This window comes from Vicugna pacos, chromosome 5 (genome assembly GCF_048564905.1).
Source record: "Vicugna pacos chromosome 5, VicPac4, whole genome shotgun sequence".
In the NCBI taxonomy this organism is placed as follows: Eukaryota; Metazoa; Chordata; class Mammalia; order Artiodactyla; family Camelidae; genus Vicugna; species Vicugna pacos.
In genome coordinates, this window is record NC_132991.1 from 3,963,441 (window position 1) to 3,990,196 (window position 26,756).

The 26,756-nt window shown below is 39.5% G+C and overlaps 1 protein-coding gene across 4 annotated transcripts in view; it reads left to right on the forward strand.

Annotated features, from left to right (window-relative positions):
- Positions 1–358: 358 nt before the first annotated feature.
- Positions 359–26,756, forward strand: part of IWS1 (interacts with SUPT6H, CTD assembly factor 1) — a 39,550-nt gene continuing 13,152 nt past the window's right edge. For 2 of the 4 annotated variants that reach the window (XR_004190165.2, XM_072960797.1), the window contains exons 1-10: positions 359–700; positions 2,723–2,838; positions 14,735–15,806; positions 16,884–17,076; positions 17,639–17,696; positions 19,834–19,931; positions 21,101–21,251; positions 22,453–22,535; positions 23,557–23,686; positions 24,579–24,696. Coding sequence is in view for 3 of the 4 variants with exons in the window: in XM_072960797.1 (XP_072816898.1) it covers positions 667–700; positions 2,723–2,838; positions 14,735–15,806; positions 16,884–17,076; positions 17,639–17,696; positions 19,834–19,931; positions 21,101–21,251; positions 22,453–22,535; positions 23,557–23,686; positions 24,579–24,696 (2,053 nt within the window). In the remaining variant the exon portion in view is untranslated. The remainder of the gene's footprint in view (positions 701–2,722; positions 2,839–14,734; positions 15,807–16,883; positions 17,077–17,638; positions 17,697–19,833; positions 19,932–21,100; positions 21,252–22,452; positions 22,536–23,556; positions 23,687–24,578; positions 24,697–26,756) is intronic. The other 2 variants (XM_006196077.4, XM_015238866.3) reach the window with 2 other exon arrangements.

The following is a 26,756-nucleotide window of genomic DNA, read 5'->3' on the forward strand; positions in this document are numbered from 1 at the left end:
CCGGCCAGTCACAGGCTCCGAACTACAAGTCCCAGAGTGCAATGCGCCACCGCCTCCCGTCCTCAGGGCGGGAATCGAGCGCCTCGCTGCATGACGGGAACGATGCTGGCTCATGGTGGAAAATTTAATTTTAGGAGTTCTTCATTTTCTCGGAAGAGTAGCTCAGAAGTTGCTGAAACAAAGGCGCGGACGGAGAACCAATAAAGTAACATCATCATCTCCACGGGGAACAGACCTGTTTCCCCTGAGGGAAGTCTTTGCCACCAGAGCGCTCCCTCAATTTCCCGGCAGTCTCCCTTCCGGCCTGGAGTGCGTCATTACCGCTGCGCCTTCTCATTGGCCGAATGAGGGGCGACTGCGCCTGCGCGCTGCGTTCTTTTGAGGGTCGCGGGTAGACTCCATTTTGGCCCCAGAGGTGTTTCTGGGAAGTAGAGCGCCGACCCACACGCCTGGCCGGCCTGCCGGGTCCTGCCTTTTGCGCCCAAATATCTAGGTCCGAGTGTTGGCGTCTGCAGTTACTGCTGTCTTCCTCTCCGCAGCCTCCAAACCCTCCGATCGGGCGGGAGCCTGTGAGCGCTGGGCCGCGCCATCGGTGGTCACCGCGCCGGGAAGGAGGTGACGGGGGCGGCGCGGGGCGCAGACACTCCCCGCCGAGAGCCGCCTGCCATGGACTCGGAATATTACGGTGGCGACCAGTCAGGTGGGGCCGGGACCTGGGGACAGGGCTGGGGGCGGAGCGGTCACTCGGCGGAGCTTGACCTCGCACCCCGCAGGAAGGGAGGGAGGCCCCGGAGACGTTCCCTCCCCGGGTTGGGCCCTTTGGGGTCTATGAGGCCCAGCGCGGACCTTCCGCCTGCCGGCTGCGGACCCAGTTAGAACCTCGGAGAGGGGATTCTAGAGGGACAGCCGTCTTCTGAATCGGGGAGGGATTTCGCTGAACTTGGAAAGCCACTTCCATGTATTTAGCGCTCACTGCGTGGAAAGTAGTGGGGAAGGTCTCTCCTGATAGGGGATTTTTTTTTTCAGGAGTTGAGTGTGTTTTTCGAGAATCCAAGGGAGGTGTCCTGTCTAGACTTTTCACTCTGAGTTGGGACTAGTTTGGTCTCGCGTGCAAACTAGTTTTTCCGTTAAAAAAAAAAAAGCGTAGAACCCTCATTTTTGAGTTGTATAAATACTTTAAGGCGCGTACCTCTGAGACTTACTGGTGGGTTTTGTGCCTTTTCTTCACCTTGAGATCTTTCTTCTGCTCACTGAAGTATGTTCTCCTTTCTTTCCTGTTTACTTAGTAAACACCGGGCCCCCCCTGAGCTAATACTGTGCTAGTAACCGGAGATCCAAAGACGGAATAAGACAGGACCTTGTGGGAAATAAAAACGTTAAGTTTGCTTTCCCTTTGTGTCCTAGTTCCACTGAGTATTCTAAATTAAAAGTGCTTAAATAATTTTCTAAACGTTAACCTCTTTTCTGTTTCGGGTTCACTTCTTATTATATGACAGCGAATAGTAATGAGTGCACATTTCCAAACATACCCTGCTGTTCTGCTTTAAACGTTTCCCTAAAGTTTTCAAGACAGTTTGCATTTCTGTTTTTAAATTATTTGGAAGTCATACGTAATACGTGTATATAAGTGCTGAAAGACATGAAAAATTAGCAGTTCCCTGACTTTTTCATTCTTTTAGCCACTTTTTGATGTTTACCTCTGTATTCCTAATTTATCCTATCTCTTGCTGCATCATTTTTAGGCATTCTGTAATGATTTCCTGTTACACTGGGACAAGATTTTAGCCTCTTCTGTACCCTCTTCTCCCCCATATTCTAACCGTTGGAGCATAATTGTTGCATTTCAAAACTTTTAACTATATAATTAAAGTATTAAATATTATATATGTATATTCTTTACTCTTTAGCCAAGTAGAGTAGCTCATTAGTATGATAGTAATTCCATTCTTACACAGTTATTTGGTTTTCCTGTAGTTGTCTGGTTCATTTAAAAATGTATTATTTTTATTAAACATCTAACCGAGTCTACCCACATCCTCCAACAGCCCTAAATTCCTCAGTACGACTTTGCTTTGTATTTTTAAAGTATCAGTTAAAAGTAGGTAGCAGTTCGTTTTGTAGTAGTATAGTCGTGTAAGCTTTACTTTAAGGAGGTTACACTATTTCTGAACTGGAGTGCCTTGTGCTCTTCGCTCATAAACGAATACTTCCTGTACATCACGTCCCAGGCAGTGTTCTGGGCTCCAGGGATTCAGCAGTGAACGAGAATCCCTGCTCTTCTGGCACTTGCATTCAAGTGAGGAAAGACCCACATTACACAGAATTAACTTGGTAAGTTACGTAGTACATTAGAAAGTGGTAAGTAAGTGCCGTGGAGAAAATAGACTCAGTTATTTTAACAGAAGGTCGAAATAGAGTGCACGCTGTTATCTACAGTTTGTTGACTTGGCCTTAGTGATACTTCTGAAGTGTCATATTCCCTTAATGATGTATTCGCTGCCACATGATTCAACAGTACACGTTATGATTGTTGTGATACTTATGATGCTTATGATTCATATAAGTATGATAGTGTTGCCTTGTTCACCACTTAGCATCGTTAGTTATGCTTCACGAGTGGTAACCTTTGCTCTTACATTGTTCTTGATTCATTGTATTCATTTCAGTTGTAGATGTCACCCATCTTACACCTTAAGTGGGTTTTTGTTTTATTTTTGAGCAGATGATGGTGGCGCTACCCCAGTACAGGATGAACGGGATTCAGGGTCAGACGTTGAGGATGATGTAAATGAGCAGCACTCTGGATCAGACACTGGAAGTGTAGAACGTCATTCGGAGGTATTGGCTGAACAACATCTTTGGGGAGCCTTTTCCCTTGCGTTCTATGAGATCTGTTTTACTTAGGAGTTGTAGAGACCCTGTCAAGGGGTCTAGACCTCAAACTCTTGAGAGTAAAGCATTATAAAATAATAGAGAACTGCTTTAAAAATAAATAAATAGGGATAGTCTGGTTATTTATGAAATCACAGGGAATTAACTTCTGATTGAGTCCCATTTCCAATATTAGGCAGTTTGAACTGTGGTTATTGATTCAGAATATAGGCCAGGCCTTTGATATTTGGCTAGGCTTCCCTATTCCCAGAATGCTGTCTTAGTGGGACAATGAGCATTTGCAATCTAAAAAAATAGCAGTTGAAATCGAAATTTATGGGGGTTATCACCTATTAAATTTGTATCAGGATTTGGACTTTCTCGATATGAACTGTTCCAATGTATATAAGTATGTAATAACAGCAAACATAATTTTAGAAGCTGTTTTTGCTTAATAATCCAGAACAGAACTGGGTCTTGTGTATAGCATTTCAACATATTTGGCCTGATACATAAACATTCTTTTTAATTTGCTTCCCTGGTTATACAGTCTGTACTGCACAATGTTAACAAAATTAAATTGGTACTTTTTCAATAAGTCGGCTGCAAGTTTTCAGTAAACACAAACTGAAACACGGAGGAATGATAAAGATGGCCAAACTTTCTTTTAAGAACTCATGCCATATATTTTGTTTGACTGCACATGCAACAGAAAATTGTCTGATTTTAAGCGGTAGATGCAGTTGTTAGAGATTGTGTTATTGACTCTGTCCCTTGACAGATCATTAGTACATGCATGTATCCAACAAATATTTATTGAGCACCTGCTGTGTGTCAGACTCCTTTGACATATCAGTGACCAAATCGGCAGGTTCCACTGCCACCAAAATCCTCTTCCTGGATTTACTTTGCAGTAGGAGGAGAAAGACATTAAGTAATGGACACTTTTTTAAATGTAGTTTGTTAGAAAATGATAAATGCTGCCGAGAAAGAGGAAGGAACAAAGTGAAGGGTGGCAGGACAGAGGGCAGGTTTTGGTGTTAGACAGGGTGGTACATGTAGGCCTTATTAAGAGAGTGACATTTGAATCAAGACGTGAAAGGAGGTGAAGGAATAGCCACGTGGCTCTGTAGGGAAGAACATTCCAAGCAAAGGTCCTAAGGTGGAAACCACTGGCTAGAGTAAGCAGGGGCAGATGAGATCAGAGGCCAGATGGACTGGGAGGAAGGCTTATCTTTTCATTATTTTGATGTCATTCAGTTTTTCTGTATGCCCTTACGCATTTAGACTGAACTCTAATTAATATACAATTGATAGGTAGAAATTATTTGATAATGTAAACATTGCTGCAATATGCTTAGTGTGTGATGTCTTAACTTTCCACTTTGGCAAATAGCATTAGGAGATTGACTCATGCTTCAGTTATAAGTGTAGTTAATGTTGGCTTTCTTTTTTTCAACTACTTTTTTGTGACGAGATGGATTCTAAATAAATAAATGTGCATGTTGAAAATTTGGAAATCATCTAAAAGTCTAAAGGAAAAAATAAAAGTCAGCATACTCCTATCGTGGAAATGACTAAACTTTTTAATGTTATTTCTTCTGTACTTTTGTTCCCCTTCTTATATATAATGTATATGTACACTTCAAGTTACTTGAGATTTTAGTGTGTATATTTCATATCTATTTTTATCTCTTCACTTAATCAGGATTACACTTAAATATTTCCTTGTGTCATTAAAGATTCTCACCAAGTGTAATTTTTAATGGTTGCATAATAGGTCGTAATATGAATGGACCATTACTGATTCCTAGTTAACATTTAGACTGTTTACTTCTTTGTGATCTTAGAGGAAAAGCTTTCAGCTTCTCACTCTTGAGTGTGATGTTGTTTTGGGCTTGTCAGATGGCCTTTATTATGTTGAGTACATTCTCTCTTTTACCCAATTTGTTGAGAGTTTTTATCATGAATCAATGTTGAATTTCGTCACTTTTTTTTTTTACATTTATTTAGATGATCATGTGATTTTTAGCCTTCATTTGTTAATGAGGTGTGTCACACTGATTAACTAGTGGATGTTTACCCATACTTGCGTCCCTGGAATAAATCCCATTTGACCATGGTGTAGGATTTTTTTAATGTATTGTTGAATTTTGTTTGCTAATATTTTGTCAAGGATTCTTGTTTCTATGTTCATCAGGGATGTTAGCCTGTGATTTTCTTTTCTTGTGTCTGGTTTTGGTATTAGGGTAATGCTGACTTCATAAGATGAGTTTGTTTTTTGGCAGCATTTGAGGAGGACTGTATTAATTCTTCTTTAAATGTTTGTTAGAATTCACCAGTGAAGCCATCTGGTCCCAGGATGGTGAAAGGTTTTTGATTGCTGACTCAGTCTCCTTACAATAATCAAGTCTGTTCAGATTTTCTGTTTCTTCTTAATAGGTTGTATGTTTCTAGGAATTTATCCACTTCTTCTAGATTGTCAAATTTTTTGGCATACAGTTGTTTTCAGTTCTTTATGATCCTCTGTGCTTATGTGGTATCTGTTGTAATGTCTCCTTTTTATAGTTTTATTTCTTTGCATCCTCTTTTTTTTTCTTTTAAGTCTAGCTAAAGGTTTTGTCTGCTTTTGTTGATCTTTTTTTTAAAAAAGGTCTTAATTTTGTTGACCTTTCTATTATATTTTTAGTATCCTTCATTTACGTCTGCTCTGTTTTCTGTTATTTTCTTCTAAAAACCTTGAACTTTGTTCTTTTTTCTAGTTCCTTGAGGTATAAGGTTGTTATTTAAGATATTTCTTTTTCCTTAATGCAGGCATTTATTGCTATAAACTTCTCTCTTAGAATTGGTTTGCTGTATCTCATAAGTTTTATTCATCCCATTTGTTGTATTTCCATTTTCATTTCTCTCAAGATATTTTTTGAATTCTTCTTTGACCCGTTGGTTGTTCAATAACTTGATGTTTTATATGTACTTAATTTGTGAATTTTTCAGTTTTCTTTTTGTAACTGACTTCTAGTATCATACCATTGTGTTCTGAAAAGATGTTTCATATAATTTTGATCTTTTTAAAAATTCATTAAGGTGTGTTTTATGGCCTAGTATATGATCTATACTGGAGATTGTTGCATGTGTGCTTGAGAATATGTACTCTGCTGCTGTTGGATGGAATGTTCTGTTAAGTCTATTTGGTCTAATGTGTGGTTTAAGTCCAGTGTTTCCTTACTGACTTTTTTTGTTTGGATAATCTCTTCATTATTGAAAGTGAGATATTAAAGTCCCCTGCTGTTGATGTATTGATATATTATTTCTTCCTTCAGGTCTGTTAATATTTGCTTTATATATTTAGGAGCTCTGATGTTGGGTGCATAAATATTTATAAATGTTAGATCCTCTTGTTGGAATAACTTTTATCATTACGTAATGACTTTCTTTGTACCTTATTGCAGTTTTTGGCTTAAAGTCTATTTTCTTTTATTATAAACATAGCTACCTCTGCTTTCATTTGATTTCCATTTACATGGAATATCTTTTTCTGTTCCCTTTTTTCAGTCTGCACGTGTCCTAAAAGCTGACTGAGTCTCGCAGGCAACATGTAGTTCAGTCTTGTCTTTTTCCAGCCATTTTGTCTTTTGGTTGGAGAATTGAGTCCCTTTACATTTAAAGTAAATATTGCCATTTCATTCAGTGTCTTCTGACTGTTTTGTCGTTCCTTTTTTCCTTCTCTTGCTCTTTTCCTTTGTGATTTGATGATTTTCTGTTGTGGCATGTTTAGATTACTTTCTAAAAAAAATTCTTGTGTATCTAATGTATCTTTTTGCTTTATGGGTTACCAATGAGGCTTACATAAAATATCTTATACTATCTTAAGCTGATAACTTCAAATACATACTAAAGTTATACATTTTTGCTCTCCCCCTTCCCACATTTTATGTTTTTGATGTTAGACTTCATGTCTTTTTACCTGTCTATCCATTAGCAAATTATTATAGTTATTTTTAATAGTCTGTGCATTTTAGCTTCTTTAATAATATTTTCACTGTATGTGTGTGTGTGTGTGTGTATATATTTTAGTGTTTACTCTAGGGTTTACCACATATAACTTAGCCAGAATCGGCTTCAGATTACAATAGCTTAATTGCAATGCTATGTAGAAATGTTAGTGTAGCTGTGTTCTTTTTCCCTTTTTATAATATTATTGTTATACATATTGTATTTGCTAATGCTTAAACCCCAGCAATATATTGTTATAATTATTACTTTACCATCTGAAGTTACTGCCTTAGTGTAATACAGCTTTGTTCCCACATACCTTCTTTGTACTGTCACTGGAAAATGTATTATACATATATTACATTCTTATTTATTCCAGGCCCAACCCTACATTATATACATGTTACTTTAAACAATTGCTATTTAAATAGTTTTTAAAAAAGAAAATACTCATTTATACTGTCTCATAATTACACAGATACCTTTACTGGTGCCCATTGTTTTTCATGCGGATTCACCGAGGTCACTTTCAGCCTGAAGAACTTCCTTTAGTAGTTCTTGTATGGTGGGTTTGCTAGACGAATTCTTTCCTTTTTTGGTTATCTGGGAAAATTTTTATTTCTTTTAAGTCTTTTTATTTTTTAAAGATAGCTTTTTTGGATATAGGCTTCTTGATGGACAGTTTTCCTTAGAGCACTTTGAACATGTTATCTCACTGCTTTCTGGCCTCCATTGTTTCCAGTGAGAAATCAGCTGTTAATCTTACTGGGTTACTCTTATAAGTGATGAGTTGTTATTTCTATTTCTGTTGATACTCTATTTGATGCAGTATTGTTACCATCTCCTTTATTTCTTTAATCATGGTTTCCTTTAGTTCAGTGACCATGTTGACAGATGGCCATTTAGAAGTCTTTTTCTGGTGAATCTAATACCTGGTTGTTTGCACAGACAGTTTCTATTACCTGCTTTTTTCCCTAGTTATAGGTCATACTTTCTTGTTTCTTTGCATGGCTCTTAATTTTTTGTTGGAAGCTGAACATTTTCGATTAATATGTTGTAGCAGCTCTGGATACTGGTCCCACCCAGGACACGGGCTTGTTTTTGTTATTTGCCTATTTGTTTAGTGACTAGCTGGATTATTTTAGTGAATTCTGTTTCCTCATCCACAATTTTCACTCTCTCGTGATGCATCTTCAGGGACATGCAGCTTGGGGCATGCCCACAGTTCCCTGGGATGGCAGCAGTATTACATTAGTAGGGCTCTCTTTTTCCCTTTCCTGACCACAATCAACTGTTAAACTCCACTGATTGCTCTGTTATTTTCAACAATGCTCCCATGGCACAAATTGCATAATTTGCTCAACAAGCAAAGGTGATCAAATTATGGATCCTTTGAAGGGATAGTTTCTGAAGTCCATGTTCTGACCCCAGGATGAGTCCTCCTAGCTGTCTCATTCCCTGGTTCTCGCCTGCAAACCAGCTGGCCTACAGTTTACCCTGTGTCTTGAATCTCCCCCCAGGCGCCTTCCACCACAGCTTTCCGTGTTACTGAAAGTGCCTTAGCCCAAACTTCCCCAGGCTTGGTTACAAATGAAGTCAGTTTCTTTGGGGGAAAAGTAGAAACCATCTGGTTTACTGCCTGTTTTCACATCCAGCAGAATCTCTGAGCCAGGGCTCTGGAGTCTGGGGAGGGAGGTGATGGCAGGTTTCTCTCTGAGTGCCATCCCAGCTCTAGACTCTGAGCTCCCACTGCAGGGTAGGGATTGGGAGCAGCCCGCAGTGCTCCTGGCTTGCCTCTTTTGGCGTAGAGCCACTGTCTCACAAACTGGGGCAAAGATGATCAAGGCCCCTGTATACTCAGTGTGCTGAGCCTCAGCTTTACCATCTTGACAGTGGGCTACAGAATTTATCATGAGGGTTAAATAAAACTTAGAAACAGCTTTGAAAGCTGTAATACCAATTCTGTTGAGTAACAGGGGAGGCAAAATTTTATCCCTCCCCATCTCAGGTTTTCAGCTTTCTGTCTTTTTAATAAAAAGACATTAACAAGAGAAAAAGAAGTTTATTAGCATGTACAGCACATGTTACAGAGCAGAAAACAGAGAGTAACTCAAAGCAGTAGCTGAGAATTCTAGCTCATACAGCATCCTCAACAAAGACTGGTGCTTTTGTGGAGAAACAGCAGGACAGGGGAAAGCAGTTTTAGGCTTCCTAGGGTGGCAGACTGGGAAAGTGAATATAAGGGAAGAAACTACTAAGTAAATGTTATTTGCTGATTCCTCCGCTGCTGTCTCTGGGCTGATAACAGTCTGTCTCCAGTCAAGGGATTATCCTGCCTTTAGGCAGAATAGGGCAGAAGATGGAGCTACTCTTGGGTTTACTGCTGATTAATCGCCTTCAGGTCAAAATTTTTATGTCAAAGAGGCATACTTTGCGGTGATGTAATCCGGTTTCCTTTAATTACCTTACGATTATCCTCTGTAGTAACTAGGCAGATTATTTCTTAGGGAGCTAGTCCAGAGCTAATCTTCATGAGGTTGAGGCCACGTTATTTTAAAGCAAGAGATTTACCATATGAAATAAAATGTAAAAGCAGTGTTCTTAAGCTTAGGGCTTGACTTTTAAAAGAAATCTATATATGATAAACAATGGCAGTAGTAAGTTAATTACGTATTTAAATTATTTGTTTTGGGTTATTAACACATTTTTGGCTAGGTCCCTAAAAGAGATGTAAGCATCATCAAGTGTATTTTTTCTACGTAGAACACTTTGAGAACTCAGAATCTTCACTCTCATGATAAGGAATATAGGGAAAGGGGGAGAGATTTTTGGTACTATTTTTGAATAGTCATCGCTGAAAACAGAATTTTTTTAATAAGGCAATCTGATCATGAATGTGACCTGGTTATAACTAGTTGCCAGTTCTGATTTTTGTAGTTTTACTTGAACAGTATGAAATTAGTTGTGGATTGTGGTCAGCTGGTTTTTGTCCAGCGCAAGTATATTGACAGGCATGTGCATTTTAAAACCCAGAAGTGTATAGATTTCACCTGTGTAGAAGAGTAGTGTCCCCTCCTGGTGTCTCAGGAGCACCGAGTGCGAGCCTGTTGGGAATGGTGCCTCACTTCTCGCTGTGTCCTGACTGCAGGCAGAGCCTTGGGGACATGACCTGCTGCCTGTGGTCCACGTTGGTGACGGCCCTGCCAACTCCATCCTAACTTGGGATTGGCTGAAGGAGGCAATCTGCTGTCACTTTCTGCAAAGATGTTGTCTAGTCCAGGGGAAGCGTTCCTCCGGGGAAGGCTCAGAGCGCCTGCAAGACTCTTCTTGGCCATTGCTGTCCTTGTTTGCCCTATTTCTCACCGGTTCTTTTGATTCCATCTGCACATCCATTGTTAGGTTTCAGCCTTTGTCTTTGAGTCTGCCAGATTGAGGAGACAAACATTATTTTGCTTCGATTCCTTTCTGTTAAGCATTGTCTTGTGGGGTTTCTGTTTTATTTTAGTCAATTTAATTTGAGTGTCATCTGTATACTGACTGTAAAAGATAACGACTTTTAAAGTGTTCTCTGACCTTAAGGTCAGTGTATGGTGAAGATAAATGTGTGAAAAGTCACCTTTCAGTGAGGTAGAGGTTTGGGGACACGAAGAAGGAATGGCTGACCAGCTCAGCCTGCACAGACAGTGTATGTGAGTTGAGTCCTGAAGGGTGAATGTTCTGTAATTAATTAGTAATTAACAAGAAATTTTGTTGTGAATGATTAACAGTGTTTACTGAATGCTCCCAGACCCTGTGCTAAATGCTTTACATACATTTGATCCTCAGAACAGCCCTCTAAGGTGTGGATACTATCCCTGGCTCCATCAGATTGACGACACTGAGGTCTTCGAAAGTTAAAATTTCCCTCGATTACACGATAGAAGGTGGCCCACCTAAGGTTTGGACCCCAGATCTTAGATTGACTCAAAAGTCCACTTAGTGAATTATCACATTCTACTGCAGAAAGTCCGTTCTTCCTAGAAAGAAAGATGGAAGAAGCTTCAAGAGGGGCTATTTTTGCCCAGCCTTGAGCTATGAAGAGGACGAGGTGAATGAAGGATGTTCTAGGCAAGGGGAGTGGCCTGCGTGAAAGTATAGCGGTGACGCAGTGAAGTTAGTAGTTCTCTGTGTCTGCAGTAAGATTTTAACATGTGGTTAGAATCACTTGGATTAGATGTCAAAATATAGATTCTTTAACCTCTTCCACAGGCTTACTGTATTAATATCTGGAGGTGAGAAGTGCAAAAATCTGTATGTTTTTTACCAAAGCTCCCCAAGTGATTCTTTCTCAGAAGTTTCGAAACGGCTGGTGCAGTGCATGGGGCTGCTGCTGTGAGAGGCAGACATGCGTCTGGAGGGGTCGGCGGGCGTTTGCTGCATCGTTAGGTACTCTTAAGCTTTGTGCAGAAATTTTCTTTTTCCAGTACTCATCAGGAGTGCTTTTGTTTTTGACTGATTCTAAAATCAACTAGCTTTTGACAAAGGAACTCTGGTATATAGCTTCATCTTATTATGTGTATGCTTGCTGTAAAACTGGAGTTTCTCCAAGTCAGAACCTTGTGGCACTGCAGAAACTACACTGGATTAACAGCATTGTGTAATGAAAACTGGGTTTCTCAGATTCTTATGCTGTTGATGTGTATTGACAAACTCTAAGATGAGAATTTCAAATATAGCTTTTGGAACTAAGGTCCAGTGAAGTGTGTTTCTGAAAACGTGCCTAAGATATTTCCTCAAGGAATTTACTGTGTGACTTGGTGCTAAATGTTTTACCAATTTATGATAAAAGGTTAGTATACAAGTTCAACAGTTTTGAGTTTAGCTCTTTGAATGGATAAGGAAGAAGCAGGTGTCTTCCTTAGTTGAGTTGTTTGGTTCTTTACAAGGACTTCTATTTGACATTCATATACTACTTTGAAATTTACAAATTGATGTCTGTTCTGTTGGAGTTTCATTATTTACTTCGCAATTTTAAAATGTTCATTATCTCTGTGTGTATGTAGCTTGACTGGTGCTGGTCCATCAGGAAGGAGTGTGTTGCTGCTTATGTGCTGAGATAAATGACCAGATCACTCATTATCTGTCACCAGTAGTTCGTTTTAACTACAAGGTGAATGATTGGAAGAGGGAGGTGTGAGGTATTACTCTTTTCCCAAATCCTATGATGTCTTCACCTAAGTGCATTCTCTAACTTGAATCTGTCGCCCGGTACTTTCTTCCTGCTGTGATTTCCTTCTTTTTTCCCACTATGCCAGGTTTTTATGAAAAAATTGATGGGAATTCGTAAGTTTCACAATCATCATATGTAACATCCTTGCTATGGTTGCTTGTTTTGGAATGCATACACCATGTGTTAGCAAATCTAGGGTAGAGTGTAGCAGATAAGTTTTGGAATCACTGCCAAGGTCATGGTATCTCTCCTTCCTTTGCGAGAGGCTCCCAGTGCTGATCCTCTGCTCTGACTGTAACCCACTGAGCCTTGGAGTCAAGACATACTCTATTGCCATGACCAGTTAGATCTTGTCTCCTGGGGATTTAAAATTTAGTTCCTGGGCACTGAAATTTAGTGTGCTGAGAGCTGTGTCATGTTACTGATTGTGCTGTAGTGAAAGGTCCTTTACATTTCCTTTTCTAAGCTGTCTGAGCTGCATGAGTTCCTACCTTAGAGGCTTTAGCCATTCATTGCACTTTCATTCTGGTAAGATTGTTCTTTATTTCCTGGAACTAACATGAGATAATTTCTGTTGTTGGCAGCTAGAATAAATCGAGTCACACACGAGCATGTCGTTAGAGAGTTGTGTCATGGGTGTGCCATGGAAAACATCCCAAAAGCTGGCTACAGTTTTCCTTTTTGCCTCCTGCTCTAGTTGCCTTTAGGTTTAGTACCTGCATGGTTCGCCTTCTGTCCCCAGTAATGTAGTTAACATCTTAATAACTCAGTTATCACAAACTAATTGCAAATACCCGTCGTCTACCCACCTTTCATAGCTCAGTCTCATATAGACCACTTTCTGTCGGCTCTTAGCTTATCACTCTTACCTTCATTATTAAGAGTGCGTAGTACGCTGTATTGTGATGTGTTTGGCTCATTAGACAGTAGTTCCTTAAGTTCAGGACTGAGACATGTTAAGCCTTGATTCCTAGCACCTTGCACACAGTAGACATTAAACAAATACTTGAGTTAACTATTCCTCGCTTTAAATTATTCTTATTAACTGCTTTATTATTCATTCAACAAATTCTTACTGTGAATTTTTTATATACCAGCCACCATTCTGTGCTCTGAAGCATAGAATGTGCCTTCTCAGTGAAAAAAGGAGACCCCCAAAATGCTTGCCTTCTTAGAGCTTACGTTCTAGACAGTTAATTTTCCCATCTGTAGTCTTTTAAAATATAAAAGAATTAAATTATGACGTATGGCCAAAAGTAAGCTTTTAGCAATATGTGGAGTATGGTACTGTATCACAAGATTCTGTGTTATTTCTCTTGTCCTAATATGCCATTTAATAGATAAATGCCAGTTTAATTGGGATAATGGGATTTATGACTAATGAGGAATCCAGTGATATGCTGTGATAAAGAAAAATACCTTTGGGAAATTTGAAAAGTTTATGATTTTAGAAAGTTTCCTGAATATGTTATATTTGAATGAATATGTATCACAGTTACTGTTACTTATGAACTCTGTGCTGTCAAGATGGTAGTAAAATATGGAAGGGAAAAACCCTGAAACTTTTATAAGCTTATTTTGTAATTTTTTGTACTTTTTTTTTTGACGTTGTAGACACAGCATACTTAATCTTCATTAAATGAGCCTGCAGCAAATCAGAGTATGGGTTTTGTGAAAACATTTTCACGCCATTTAGCTTGTCACCATATTTTCCTACTAATTATTTCATTGCATGATATGGTGGGCATGTACTTTGCTCCTTGAAAATTGATCTGTGGTAAGCTCAGGTAATGTCAGTCATATATTCTAAAGAGAAATGTTTGGTTCAGTAAATTTTTAAAGAGGAAAACTCAAACACAGAAGTATCTTCACTTTTTAAAGCCAATAATTTCTACGTGACTGAAAGTTCAGATAGTACAAGGGAAACAACTTCTGATATTCTGGTTATTAGCATTTGGGAATGTTTAGTTTTGTGTATTTCTCTCTGCATTTTGAAAAACATAGCTATAATATGCTTATATATTGGTACCCTTAGAGTTTTCAGATTATTTCACGTAACATTCTAAGTTAGTATATAGATTGATCAGTGTTTTCTGTAAAACTGAAACTTTTGTGCCAGGGTTGCTGGATGCATGACCATATTGCTCAGTCTGAGCCTCAGTTTTCTTATCATGAAAACGCCCATTGGAAAGAGGAGACTGCCAGGGAAGCCTAGTTCTCTCCCTTAAAATGATTCTTGCCTTATAAAACCCAGGGAGGCTCCTTTTTAAAAGAACTTGAGTACATGTTTGCTTGTATTTATTTGAAAAATATATTTAAGAGCTAGAGTTATATGAGAAAGTTAGGGATTTTGTTGTAATTGTCTTTTAATCTAGCTCTTCAAAATATAGGTGTGCTGTGTAGTTATCTGGGGTGCACATGCTTTACAGTTTTGGTGAAGACGGATTATCTTTCCCCCGTTTTGGGGGCTAGACCATGTTAGCCATTTCACAGATAAATGGCCTCCCTTAAAGTGGGGCGTTTCTGTATAGGTATAGGACCAGAATTCTGCATTTAAGTATGTATATTCCTATGTTTTAAAGAAATAGTTGAAATTTTTTACCATTTCTACTGCCAAACTTGTTTTGCACTTTTCCAGTGTTTTCTCCCTTGTTGTTTCAGAATGAACCTAGTGATCGAGAAGATGGCCTCAACAAAAGACATCCTGCAACAGACTCGGAGAACGAGGAGCCATCCAACCTCAACGCCAGTGACTCGGAAAGTGAGGAGCTCCAGAGGCAGAAGGACAGCGACTCCGAGTCTGAAGAGCATGCAGAGCCACCTGCGAGTGATTCTGAAAACGGGGGCCCCAGTCGCCATGGGAGCGACTCCGAGAGCGAGGAGACCCGGAAGCTGCCGGCCAGTGACTCTGAAAACGAGCAACTTCTTAATGGGCACGCAAGTGACTCCGAAAATGAAGACGTTACAAAGCACGCTGCCAGTGACTCCGAGGGTGACGAGCTCCCAAAGAGTCCCGCCAGTGACTCGGAAACAGAGGACGCGCTAAAACCTCAAGTTAGTGACTCCGAGAGTGAGGAGCCCCCAAGGCACCAGGCCAGCGACTCTGAAAATGAGGAGCTTCCCAAACCCCGGATCAGTGATTCGGAAAGTGAGGAGCTTCCCAAACCCCGGGTCAGTGACTCCGAGAGTGAGGAACCTCAGAGGACTCAGGCCAGTGACTCTGAAAACGAGGAGCTTCCCAAGCCCCGGGTCAGTGACTCCGAGAGTGAGGACCCGCCGAGGCACCAGGCCAGCGACTCGGAAAACGAGGAGCTTCCCAAACCCCGAGTCAGTGATTCAGAAAGTGAAGACCCCCCGAGGAACCAGGCCAGTGATTCTGAAAATGAGGAACTTCCCAAACCCCAAGTCAGTGACTCTGAGAGCGAGGGGCCCCAGAAGGGGCCTGCCAGTGATTCAGAAACCGAGGATGCCTCCCGACACAAAGCAAAGCCGGGCTCCGACGAGGACAGTGATGGGGAGAACAAGGGGGAGGACGCGGAAACACAGAACGCGTCCTCTCTCTCAGACGCGCGTGTGGACCGGAAACGGCTCAGCAGTTCTGACAGCGAGGAGGAGGGACCTAAAAGGCCCAAAATCGACAGTGATGAGGAGGAGGAAAAAGAAGGGGAGGAGGAGAAAGTAGCAAAGCGAAAAGCCGCTGTGCTTTCCGACAGTGAAGATGAGGAGAAAGCATGTAAGGAATTGTTGGGGCTGTATATCCAGAGCTCTGCTTACTGTCTAAGCTGATGGTGGGAAGCGGTATTTCCTTTTCTGGACTGTCAGATCTGTATTCTCATTCAGGTTTGCGTTCTGAAATACCACCAGAACACTGGTTTTCCATTGGCTGATCTTAATGTTAGATGTCCTTTGAGTTGTTCTAACAGCACGTGTTAAATTCTGGCGGCCCCAAGGTGACAAACCAGACTGAGTTGCAGTGGCAGCGTGAAAAACTTTATGGGGTTTTGTTGTTAGTTTGGGTGGTTTTTGTTTTTGTTTTTTTATTTGTTCATTTGCTGGAAAGGATACTGTTTCAAAGAAATGTGTTTACATGAAAACCCAGCTGTACCGAGACTTAGCTGTGGGTCTTTGACAGCTGAAGCCCTCCATCCCATCCAGTGACTGAGCCCCCACGGGTACCTGTCTTCCTCTGTTCAACTTTTGTTGAATGTCCAAATTCAAGGCAGTTTGTGAGGGGCTCTGTTTAGAGACTCCACGTCTCTGCAGAGGATTCCAGTCTTTACTACTAGATTACTTTTTGTGAAATATTTTTTTTTGGAAAAGCTGTAGCTCCTTAGAACCCGACAATTGTTACAGGAGAAGGAGAGAGAGGACCGCGTGTGCTGGTTACCGAGGGAGATGAGAAGGCCAGGATGAGCATAGCTGGACGGTTGAGGAAGATGGGCATTCCACAGGAGAACATCCTTTTCAGGCCTTTTCAGTTCTGCTAACACCAGGCAGCTTAAAGGGGTCCTAATCCCACACCTCAGTTTAGTCTTTCTTTCTCTGTTCCCCAAGAGGACAGGTAGCTATCGATACCCGCTTTTATGTTGATGATTTATTCTTGATCTTTTGGCCACTTTTTCCTAAACAATAGCAGGTAATTGTAAGACGACTCTGAATGAATCTTTTAGTTTAGATTTTGTTCTTGTTTTGTTTTAATTCTAAACTATGTGTCAGGAGGCCTTTGATTTCTGCCTTAAAGCACCTGCTGTACTGACTGATACAGTTACTAGGGTGGAATTAGACTAATGATAATTTTCTTTTTCACCAGCAGCAAAGAAGAGTCGAGTTGTCTCTGATGCAGATGACTCTGACAGTGATGTTATATCCGACAAGTCAGGAAAAAGAGAGAAGGCAATAGCCTCTGACAGTGAAGAAGAAGCAGGGAAAGAAGAGCTGTCTGACAAGAAAAATGAAGAGAAGGACCTGTTTGGGAGTGACAGTGAGTCAGGGAATGAGGAAGAGTAAGTGCCAGCGTAACGTGAACTTCCAAGGGTTCGGGGAAGGGGGTCCAGAGGGGTTTGTCTTTCAAGTTTTGTAAACTTGTGTTAAAGTTCCGTGTTGCTGTGTAGTAACAGTATACCTCGCCTAATCGCATGACTTTGAGGGATTCGGGATTTTAGTTACTGAACGGTCACCACACACTTCAACATGGGTGAATCTCAAACATGTTATCTCCAAGAAGTAGAGAGGACATGTCTGGTATCACTAGGGTGAAGGTCCAGAACAGGCGAAGCTGATCTGTGATGATGGAGATCAGAGTGGTGGTCGCCTGCAGGATGTTGGTGTGGGGGACTGACTAGAAAGGGCCACAAGGGGACTTTCTGGGGAGAGGGAATTGTTCTATGTCTTGATTAGGGTAACGAGTACATGAATGTGTACTTTCATCAAAACCCATTGAAATGGACACTTGAGATCTGCACCTTTCACTGTATTTAAATTATACCCTGTTGGAAAATGACTTACGGTTCCTATGCAGATGAGAAGGAAGTAAATGACAGTTTTTTATGTTTCATTCTTTTCTAGAAATCTTATTGCAGACATATTTGGAGAATCTGGTGATGAAGAGGAAGAAGAATTTACAGTAAGTATATGGTGGAAGTATTTCCTCATTGGCTGTGCCTGTTTGTTTTTTGTGGCAGTGGGTCTCTAATAGGTTATTCCAATGAGTAGAAATAAACAGCTCTGATGTAGCCACTAGAAAACTCTGAAGCAGAGGGATTCAGAAGGTGGAATAAGCGAGTCTACAAAGGCTTAAAGGAGAGTAACAGGCAAAATTGAGTTAAGGGGAGGCAGGAACACATTGAGAGACAGTGAAAGGCGCTTCTATGCTAAAGAGAGAGACAGGAAGTTATGGTACTTCGAATTATAGCAACGTGGGTGACGTAATCTGGACCAACCCTCCTGCTAAGGACAACTGCAGAAGCTGGACAGAATGTTTGAAAAATCTGCTCATCATTGTTATGAACAAGATAACAAAGAATTACTAAGCCAAAAACCAGCCAAAGGTAGAAACCTTAAAAGGTAAGCTCAGCGTTTAGAACTGCTTTTTCTGGGATGGTCACCTATTTACGCTGAGAGGCTGGATGTAGTTTTGATTGCCTCAAGGCTCGAGAGACAAAAGCTGGAGGTCAGCGACCCTGAGAACCTCTGGATTGGGATTCCTGGGATTAAGGGTGAACTGGAAGTTAAAATAGCCTTCACTCAGATTTGAGGCCAGCTTTGAGTCCTCTAGCAACATGGAGAACCTCAGTCTCAGAAATTTGATTGTAATGATTCTTACCCCATTGATCAGGTCTCAGGGACCTGGCATATGCAAACAGCATTCCTTTCGGGACAAAAGTGACATCATCGTTGCGGGGAGGCGATAGCTCAAGTGATAGATCACATGCTTAGCATACACAAGGTCCTGGGTTCGATCCCCAATACCTCCTCTGAAAATAAATAAACCTAATTACCTCTCCCTGCCAAAATAAAAATAATTAAATAATACAATGATAGACAAAATATTTTAAAAAACACAAAACCTCGCCACCCGGAAATTTAAAGAGAGAATGAAGAAGATGTATTTAGAATTTAATTCAAGATGGTAGAAAGACAAAGTAAACCTATAGAAAAGAAGAATTAATTCAACAAATATTTGAGAGCCTGTGTGTCAGAAATAGTTTGGACATTGCCCTTATGTGGCTTATACTCAGTTAAGCAACATCTTTCAAGAATAGGATGTGTTTCTCTAGTGTGGAGAGTGACATTAACTTGGTTATACGTTCAGTTCAATGAGATAAACAATATACTAGGTGAACCATTAGGAAGACTTTTCTAGGTATAAGACAAAAGTTAGAAGCTATAAAGAAAAGACTGACCATTTCAATTACACAAAAAATACTATGCCTGGAAAGCATTACTTTAAAATCAAACCGTACAGGTGTGAGGACTGTGCCGTGCCTGTCACATGGCAAGGGCCAATTTCCCTAATTTTTAAGATTTTCCATGCTAATAAGACAGAGATGCAACAGAAAAATGGGCATGAAATGTTAAGAGTTCACAGAGAAATAGTAACAGATGGCTTTTAAAGCATGAAAGACGCCCAGCCTTACTCATAATAGGAGAATGCAAAGAAAGCTACAGAGATGCCTTTTGATTTTCAGTCCAGAGATTGCAAATACCAGTGCTTGATAGCCAGCTATAGTAGCAAGATGGTGGGGGGAGCCTGGTTCATTTGTGCATGGCTGAAAGGAGAGTTAATTGGTATAACCTCTATAGAAGACAAATACACAGACCTAAATGTCAGTAGGGAAACGTATAAATTATGGTTGCAGTTTTATGGTGAAATTGTCTAAAGCCTTAAAAAAAAAATGAAGCTACGTTATGCTGATATGAATTGGTCTCCAGATTCTGTTGTTAAATGTGGAAAGTGCAGAACAGTGTCCTGTATTCAGTGTGTATAGCGTGATATCTTTTGTATAATAGAAGGGTGTTATGTAAATATATGGGTGTAGAAATGCTTCTATAAATGTAGGCTGTTTCTGGAAGGACACAAACTAATAACACTGATGGCTGGAGTGGAGGGGGGCTTTTTTGATATATATATCTTTTGATTTCTACTTAATTTGTGTTCTTTATGAATGTATTACTTTAAAAATGCAAAAGATTAAGTGCAGTCACAGAAGAGAATCTATGATGAAATTGTAATAACTCTGGCTAACTTACCCTGCCCTTAGGGTTTTAACCAGGAAGATTTGGAAGAAGAAAAAAGTGAAACACAGATAAAAGAAGCAGAAGATTCAGATTCTGATGATAACATTAAGAGAGGAAAACAGTAAGTTTGTTCTATTTTATTTTTTTAAGGGTTTTATTAAAGTGACCTTTAAAAATGAAGGTAGAGACCACCAAACTTTGTTTTCTTGATGAAGTACAGGAAAGTCTCTTCCATTTTTTCCCTCCCTTCTGCTTCTCTGTGTACAGTGCTGACCAGAAATCATTAGCTGTTGTGATTTTTCTTTCATTTGCCCTGTAATCAGCTGTCTGAATTTGTGGAGCCATGTGGTGCCAGGGTTTTCATTTATATCTCATCAAGTAGATTCTTCTGAAGATAACCTAACAAAAACTTTTTTGGGGAAGAGAGAAAGCTGATTTGGGGCTCCCGGGGTAGGGGAAGTTTTAGATACAAAATGTTAATTGATTGTATTTCATGTACTTTTGTTGAGATGGTTTGACTCTATTCAGAAAAACCTGGTGTCTTAAAATCTGCCACACATAGAATGATTTGTTTGTTGCTGTTTATAGTTGTAAAGACGATGCTTTAAAAAATAGTTTCCTTCTTAATTCCTAGTGACATGCAAGAATTAAGCCGAGTGAGTTTGACGATACCTTTGGAAATTAACGTAAATAAATTATATTTTCTAACTTACATGACAGTGGCAGACAGCATGTTAGTTGCCTCATTAAATATACAAATTCAGGGGGAAGCTGTAAGCTCTTAGCAGGTTTGTAGATTTCCATCTTTATCTCAGTTACATCATGTTTTGAGAATTATACTTCTTACCACTGAAAAAACGGCAGTTTTTCTTTTTTCTGCTTTTGCTATAAAAGACAAAAATATTCAAATGATTGAACACCAACTCTGTTCCCCCACATAAGGCAATGCAACTAAAGCTGAACCGTGGAGTGGCAGGCAGTGTTCCCTGAATGAGAACTTGAGGTTTGAAATGTTCATTCTCGGGCTGATACATGCAAGTGTGGACACAGTTTATGAAAAGTTTAGGCCAGCAGTATTTAATGTATAACAGTTGGGGTCGTGCAAAAGCTGAGCATAAAATCTATGACCACACGTTCTGGCAAAAGCAATTTTTAAAAAGTCCATTCACTTTGAAAGGAAGTGCACTTCAACGAATTAGAATTAGGAAAGTGGGTGGTTCTTCACTGTGACAAAAGGGAGTGTATTTAAAAGGGCATTTGTATTTCACTTGATTTTGTGCTGCTGCTTAGCATGGACTTCCTGTCGGACTTTGAGATGATGCTGCAGCGGAAAAAGAGCATGAGTGGCAAGCGTAGGCGTAACCGCGATGGGGGCACTTTTATCAGTGACGCAGACGACGTCGTGAGCGCCATGATCGTCAAGATGAATGAAGCGGCCGAGGTGAGACGGGGCTCCGCTGCCTTGTCTTCTCCCATGGAATTGGTCATGGGGATTGTTTAGGCTTAATCTTTGTTTGGACTACAGTAAGATTACTTTGTTTTTTATAATAATATTTACTGTTCTAAATTTTAAGAATAGAAGTACTTTCAATTTTTCAGCCATGTGCTTAGGGAAAAGATGAAAAGACTAAGTATTAAATAAAATGAGCCCTTTTAGCTGAGTGGCTTTGCTCGTTTTTTAGGGGGTGATTTTGCTCTCAGGTTTGGCTGGTTTACAACAAAGTGATGTTTTTTCACATATAAAAATTATAAACTCATGTTCATTATGTTATATGCTCATGTGTCATTCTGATCAAGAGATTACATTTAACTTGTTGCATTTTAAAATTCTCAAATGGTAAAAATTTGGCTAGGTATTATGTTTAAAAACAAGTCCTGATCTTCTAGAGGCACTTGTTGAAGTATTCATGAATCCAGTGATAACATGTCTAGGATTTGTTCCAAAATAATTCAAGGGTGAAGGGAAAAGTAGCTAGAGAGATGGCTAAAATAAGACTAGTCTTGTGTGTTTAATTGTAGAAATGTATAAGACAGGAGTTTTATTATTTTGTTTTCTATCTTGACAGAATTTAAATTTTTTTATAATTGAAAAAGTAGGGAAAAAATACCCAAGAAAATACTAAAACCCTAATAACGTATTCTGTTATCTTTCTTACAAGCCTCATAGCTGGAAAATTATTCCTGACATTAACCAAATTTTTCCATGTATAATATGTACCTTGACTGAATTCTTTGAAAACTCGACAGTTATGCCAGTGTTTTAAATTAAAATTGTTCCACTTGTGGGGTGGGTATAGCTCAGAGTTGAGAGAGTGTGCTTAGCATGCACAAGGTCCTGGGTTCAATCCCCGGTACCTCCATTAAAAAAAAATGAAAGAAAAAAGCTTAATTACCTCTCCCACCCCGAAAAAATTGTTCCACTTGATTTATAGTTGTTAAAACTAATTCTAACAGTTTTGTGGGTTTGGGCACTACAAAAAAATCTATTCTTTATTTAGTTATTCTTTCCTCAAGGAAAAATTGAAGATTCTTAGAGAAATTGCTGCTTTATTATATTTAAAATATATTGTGGTTATAATTCACTATTAACAATTGCTTTTTTGTTTTGCTTTTTTTTTTTAAATCTTTTTCTTACTGGGTAGGAAGACAGACAGTTGAATAATCAAAAAAAGCCAGCACTGAAAAAATTAACATTATTACCTACTGTGGTCATGCACCTTAAGAAGTAAGTATTCTGTTTTCTTGGGAAAATGCTTTCCTTTTAATGGAATAATATCAAAACTGTGTACTGGCGTTCTGGAGATGTTAAAGAATGATTGCCTTCTGTCAATTCGCAAAAATAATGATGACTAGAATTTCCTTAATTATGTTACTTCCAAATTTTTCTTAAACTTTGATGCCTGATGCAAATAACAAATAGCAAATTGATATTAATGGGAAGGAAAAACCTTGAAAACCACTAATTTTGTTCTTTATGGATTGTTTAGAGTGTGGTAAAATCGCATCATTTTCCCAATGTGATTGAGACAGAATGAATCCTGGGAGACTAGTTGAAGCACGTATTGTACAAGGCTCGTGTGTCCTGTTGTATCACAGATTGTGTCAGTGGTGCCTCTGCAGGATCTTTCATTGGTTTTGGTTTGCTCCCATTCCTGAGCGACTTTGACTTCTCCTTGAACCTAGCCATGGCCTACTTTTGATGGCTGAGGAAATGCATTAGTACGCCAACGAGCCATGGTCTAGGACTTTCTACTAGAAAATTGCTGCCTGTGTCCCAGCAGACAGAGTTATCTGTGCCAGATTTCAAATATATGTCATGGGATTCTCCCAGGTGTCCTGCAAAGAGTAGCACAGTTCTGGATCCTCTATCACTTGGAAGAGTTTGAAGGCCACTGTTCTCAAAGATTAAACATTTTTGTTGTTATAATAATTAGAGCTCATTCTTACTGTTGGTACCATTTGTAACAGCATTAGCCTACCTTGTATAATTTGGGGTTTGGGGTTTTTTTTTGGTTTTCAGCAAATCATCTTTGCCTTACCAAATTTGCTTCTTGAAAACAGGAACTAAATTTCATATTGCTGTTGAAATCTATGAATAGGTGCTCAGTAAATGATGTATATGAGAAGCTTTTTAAAAGCAAGTTTTGGAAACATCACTAAATATGTAAGAAAATCCAAAGGAAGCTACAGTAGAACCAACATTCATAGACTTGACTTTTTTTTTTTCCCAATTATTACTGTTACAGGCAGGACCTTAAAGAAACATTTATTGACAGTGGTGTGATGTCTGCCATCAAAGAGTGGCTCTCCCCTCTGCCAGACAGGAGTTTGCCAGCACTAAAGATTCGAGAAGAGCTGTTGAAGATTCTGCAAGAGGTTAGAGGGAGATAATCTGACTTGTTTGCTCTTCATTAACTATCTAATGTGGTTTGTGTTACCATAACCTCTGTATTTTTTCCATATATTCTTTATGTTGTAGCCTGTCAGAAGAGGAGCTTTATTAGATATGTTTATTAGGAATATACCAGATAAAATGGGCATCAAAAGAAGGCCTTTTAAAACTTCATGTAACTATAGTATTGAAGGAAAGAGGTCTTGGGGTAGCTGTGGTTTATCTGAGAAGAGTAGTGTAAAGTAGACATGTTCTAGGAGTCACTCGAAGGAGAAAGAGCACCAACTTCACCAGCAGATAAATTTGCATTTGAATCTTGATCTGGGCCACCTTTATGTGGCTTTGACACCTTGGGCAAGCTATTTAACTTCCGAAGGAATTCCCAAGGTACCTTTTATATGCTAGGTGTTTTTTATTTTTTTTTAATGTATATGTGTATATAAAATGTTCATTTATTCCTCACAACAAACTTGCAAGGTAGATGTATTGTCTCCATTTTACAGATGAGGAAATTAAGACCCAGGGAAGTTAAATGACTTGTCCAAGGTCACATAGCTAGCAGCAGGCTGTGCTTGGGTTCAGATTTTGGTCTGTTTTCTTCGGAGGCCTGTGCTGACACTTTAAACCAGTAACCTCCAAGGATGCTCAGTTTACAGTTTCTCACATTGTTTTACTTCAACTCAGTGGTGGTACTGAGCTTTCAACTCCTGATGCAAACACAAAGTACCTTTGTGTTCAGTGTGTGTAGGTCCTGAAAATGAAACTTTTTTGTTATTTGTTCTGTTGTGAATGAACCAGTTCCTGGGGGCCCTCTAGAGTAGACTGGCAGAGTGCCAGCTTCTGAGTGATTAATATGTGTGTGTTTCTGTTCCCCAGCTACCGAGTGTGAGCCAGGAGACCCTGAAGCACAGCGGGATTGGACGAGCAGTGATGTATCTGTACAAGCACCCCAAGGAGTCCCGGTCCAACAAGGACATGGCGGGGAAGTTAATCAGTATGTACCTTTTGCTTTCTGTTCATGTTTGTATAGAGAGACACCATATTTTTACCAGTATTCATTTAAAATGAGTCAATGAAATAAAATAGAAAAAATTTTGATAACTTCTTATAGGTACCCAGCTTTTTCCCCTTAGACTCAAAATGCTTCTCAGTATATTTAAGTGTGCTATCTAGTATTAAATACAGCGGGTAAAGTCATGCATTTTCTAATCATGGATCAAGAGCCTGTAGTGGGGGATTAGGATGCAGGCCTTACAGTCAGCCATGCCTGTTTTCAAATCCTGGACTCACCACCTACCTTACTGCATATCCTTGGACTAGTGATTTAAGTTCTAAGCTTTGGTTCCTTCCTCTATAAAACAGAATTATGTGTTTCGTTTGGGTGGTTGTAGAAATTAAACAAGAAGATAAAGTATGGCTTAAAACTTGCTAAGCCCTCAGGAAGTGTTAGGCTGCCGTCGCTGCTGGTTGTGTAATAGTCTTCAGAACCTTTTGTGTCTTACGATTTAACGATGCTGGAGAAAGCCAGAGGAGTTACTGTCTGTGAGTAGTACACGTGTCCCCATCGTCCTCCTTAGCTCTGCCTGTGCTTCATGTTGGAAAGGAATTTTTAAACTTCAAGGCTGGAGCAAAGAAGTATTTCTGTATCTGAATACAGTACAGTAGTTATTTTTCTGTTGAATTTTTAAGATTATCAAGAGCTTTCAGAGAAATTTACATTTTCCCCATAAACTAGAGAAGTATTACATCTTTGGTCCTGTTGATAATCTGTAGTTTATTGCCTGTTAAGTAATAAACTTTTGATGCTTCAATGCAGTGATTCTTGACCGTTTTGCCCTAGACTGAGAGAAGCAGACTGTTCCCACTGGTACCCAGGACTCACTGTGAGAGATTCTAAATCCAGGGTTGGGGACAACGGGTCAGTTTTTAAAGAGATAAAGCCCCCATGAGTCTCCTTGCTTCCTTAGTTTAACAACACCTGTGTTCTGTCTGTAGTGATCCTTTCTTATTTTGATAATGTATACAGCGCAACAGTAAGCTACATTATGTTTTGTAACTAAAAGATTAGTGGGCACCCCTGAACTTTTACTGACTAAACAGTGCACCTGTAGTACTTTTTTGTGTGTTCACCTTAGCAGCTTTCTTAGACTCAGTGAAGTACAGACCTACGCCTGCACTATCAAAATGTAGTTTTTAAAGATTTAGACCATTTTGACAACTAAGTAATAAGGGAGCTTGTTTTTGGTTAGAGTAAGAAAGTAGAAGAATTTTAAGATTTTCTGTTTTCGTTGTTTGCAAATGATGCAGCCAACAATGGGTTAATATCCAAAATATACAGGCAGTTCATCTAACTCAGTTTCAAAAAAAAAAAAAAAAACCCAATCAGAAAATGGGCAGAAGACCTAAATAGACATTTTTCCAAAGAATACATACATATGGTCAACAGGCACATGAAAAGATGCTCAATATCGCTGATTATTAGAGAAATGCAAATCAAAAACACAACAAAGTATCACTTTATGCCAGTCAGAATGACTATTGTCAAAAATTCTGCAAGTAATAAATACTGGAGAGGGTGTGGAGAAAAGTGAATTCTGCACTGTTGGGAATGTAAACTGGTGCAGCCACTGTGGAAAACAGTATGGATGTTCCTTAAAAACTAAAAATTAACTTACCATATGATCCAGCAATTCCACTACAGGAAAAAAAAACAACTCTAAATTGAAAAGGTGTATGACCCCAATGTTCATAGCAGCATTATTTACAATAGCCAAGATGTGGAAGCAACCCAGGTGCCCATCAACATACAATTGGCTTAAGAAGTTGTGGTATATGTATACAATGGCCTATTACTCAGCTATGGGAAAGAATGAGGAAGGGCTTCAAGAATGCGGAATAGAAAGTCACAGAACTCCTCCTCTCCCACAAGTACATCAAAAATACATCTACATGTGGGACAGTTCTCACAGAATCCCTACTGAACTTTGGCAGATAATCTTGTACAATTGGACAAACCTGGTAGGATAAAAGAAAAAGGAAATTGGGGCAGGACCT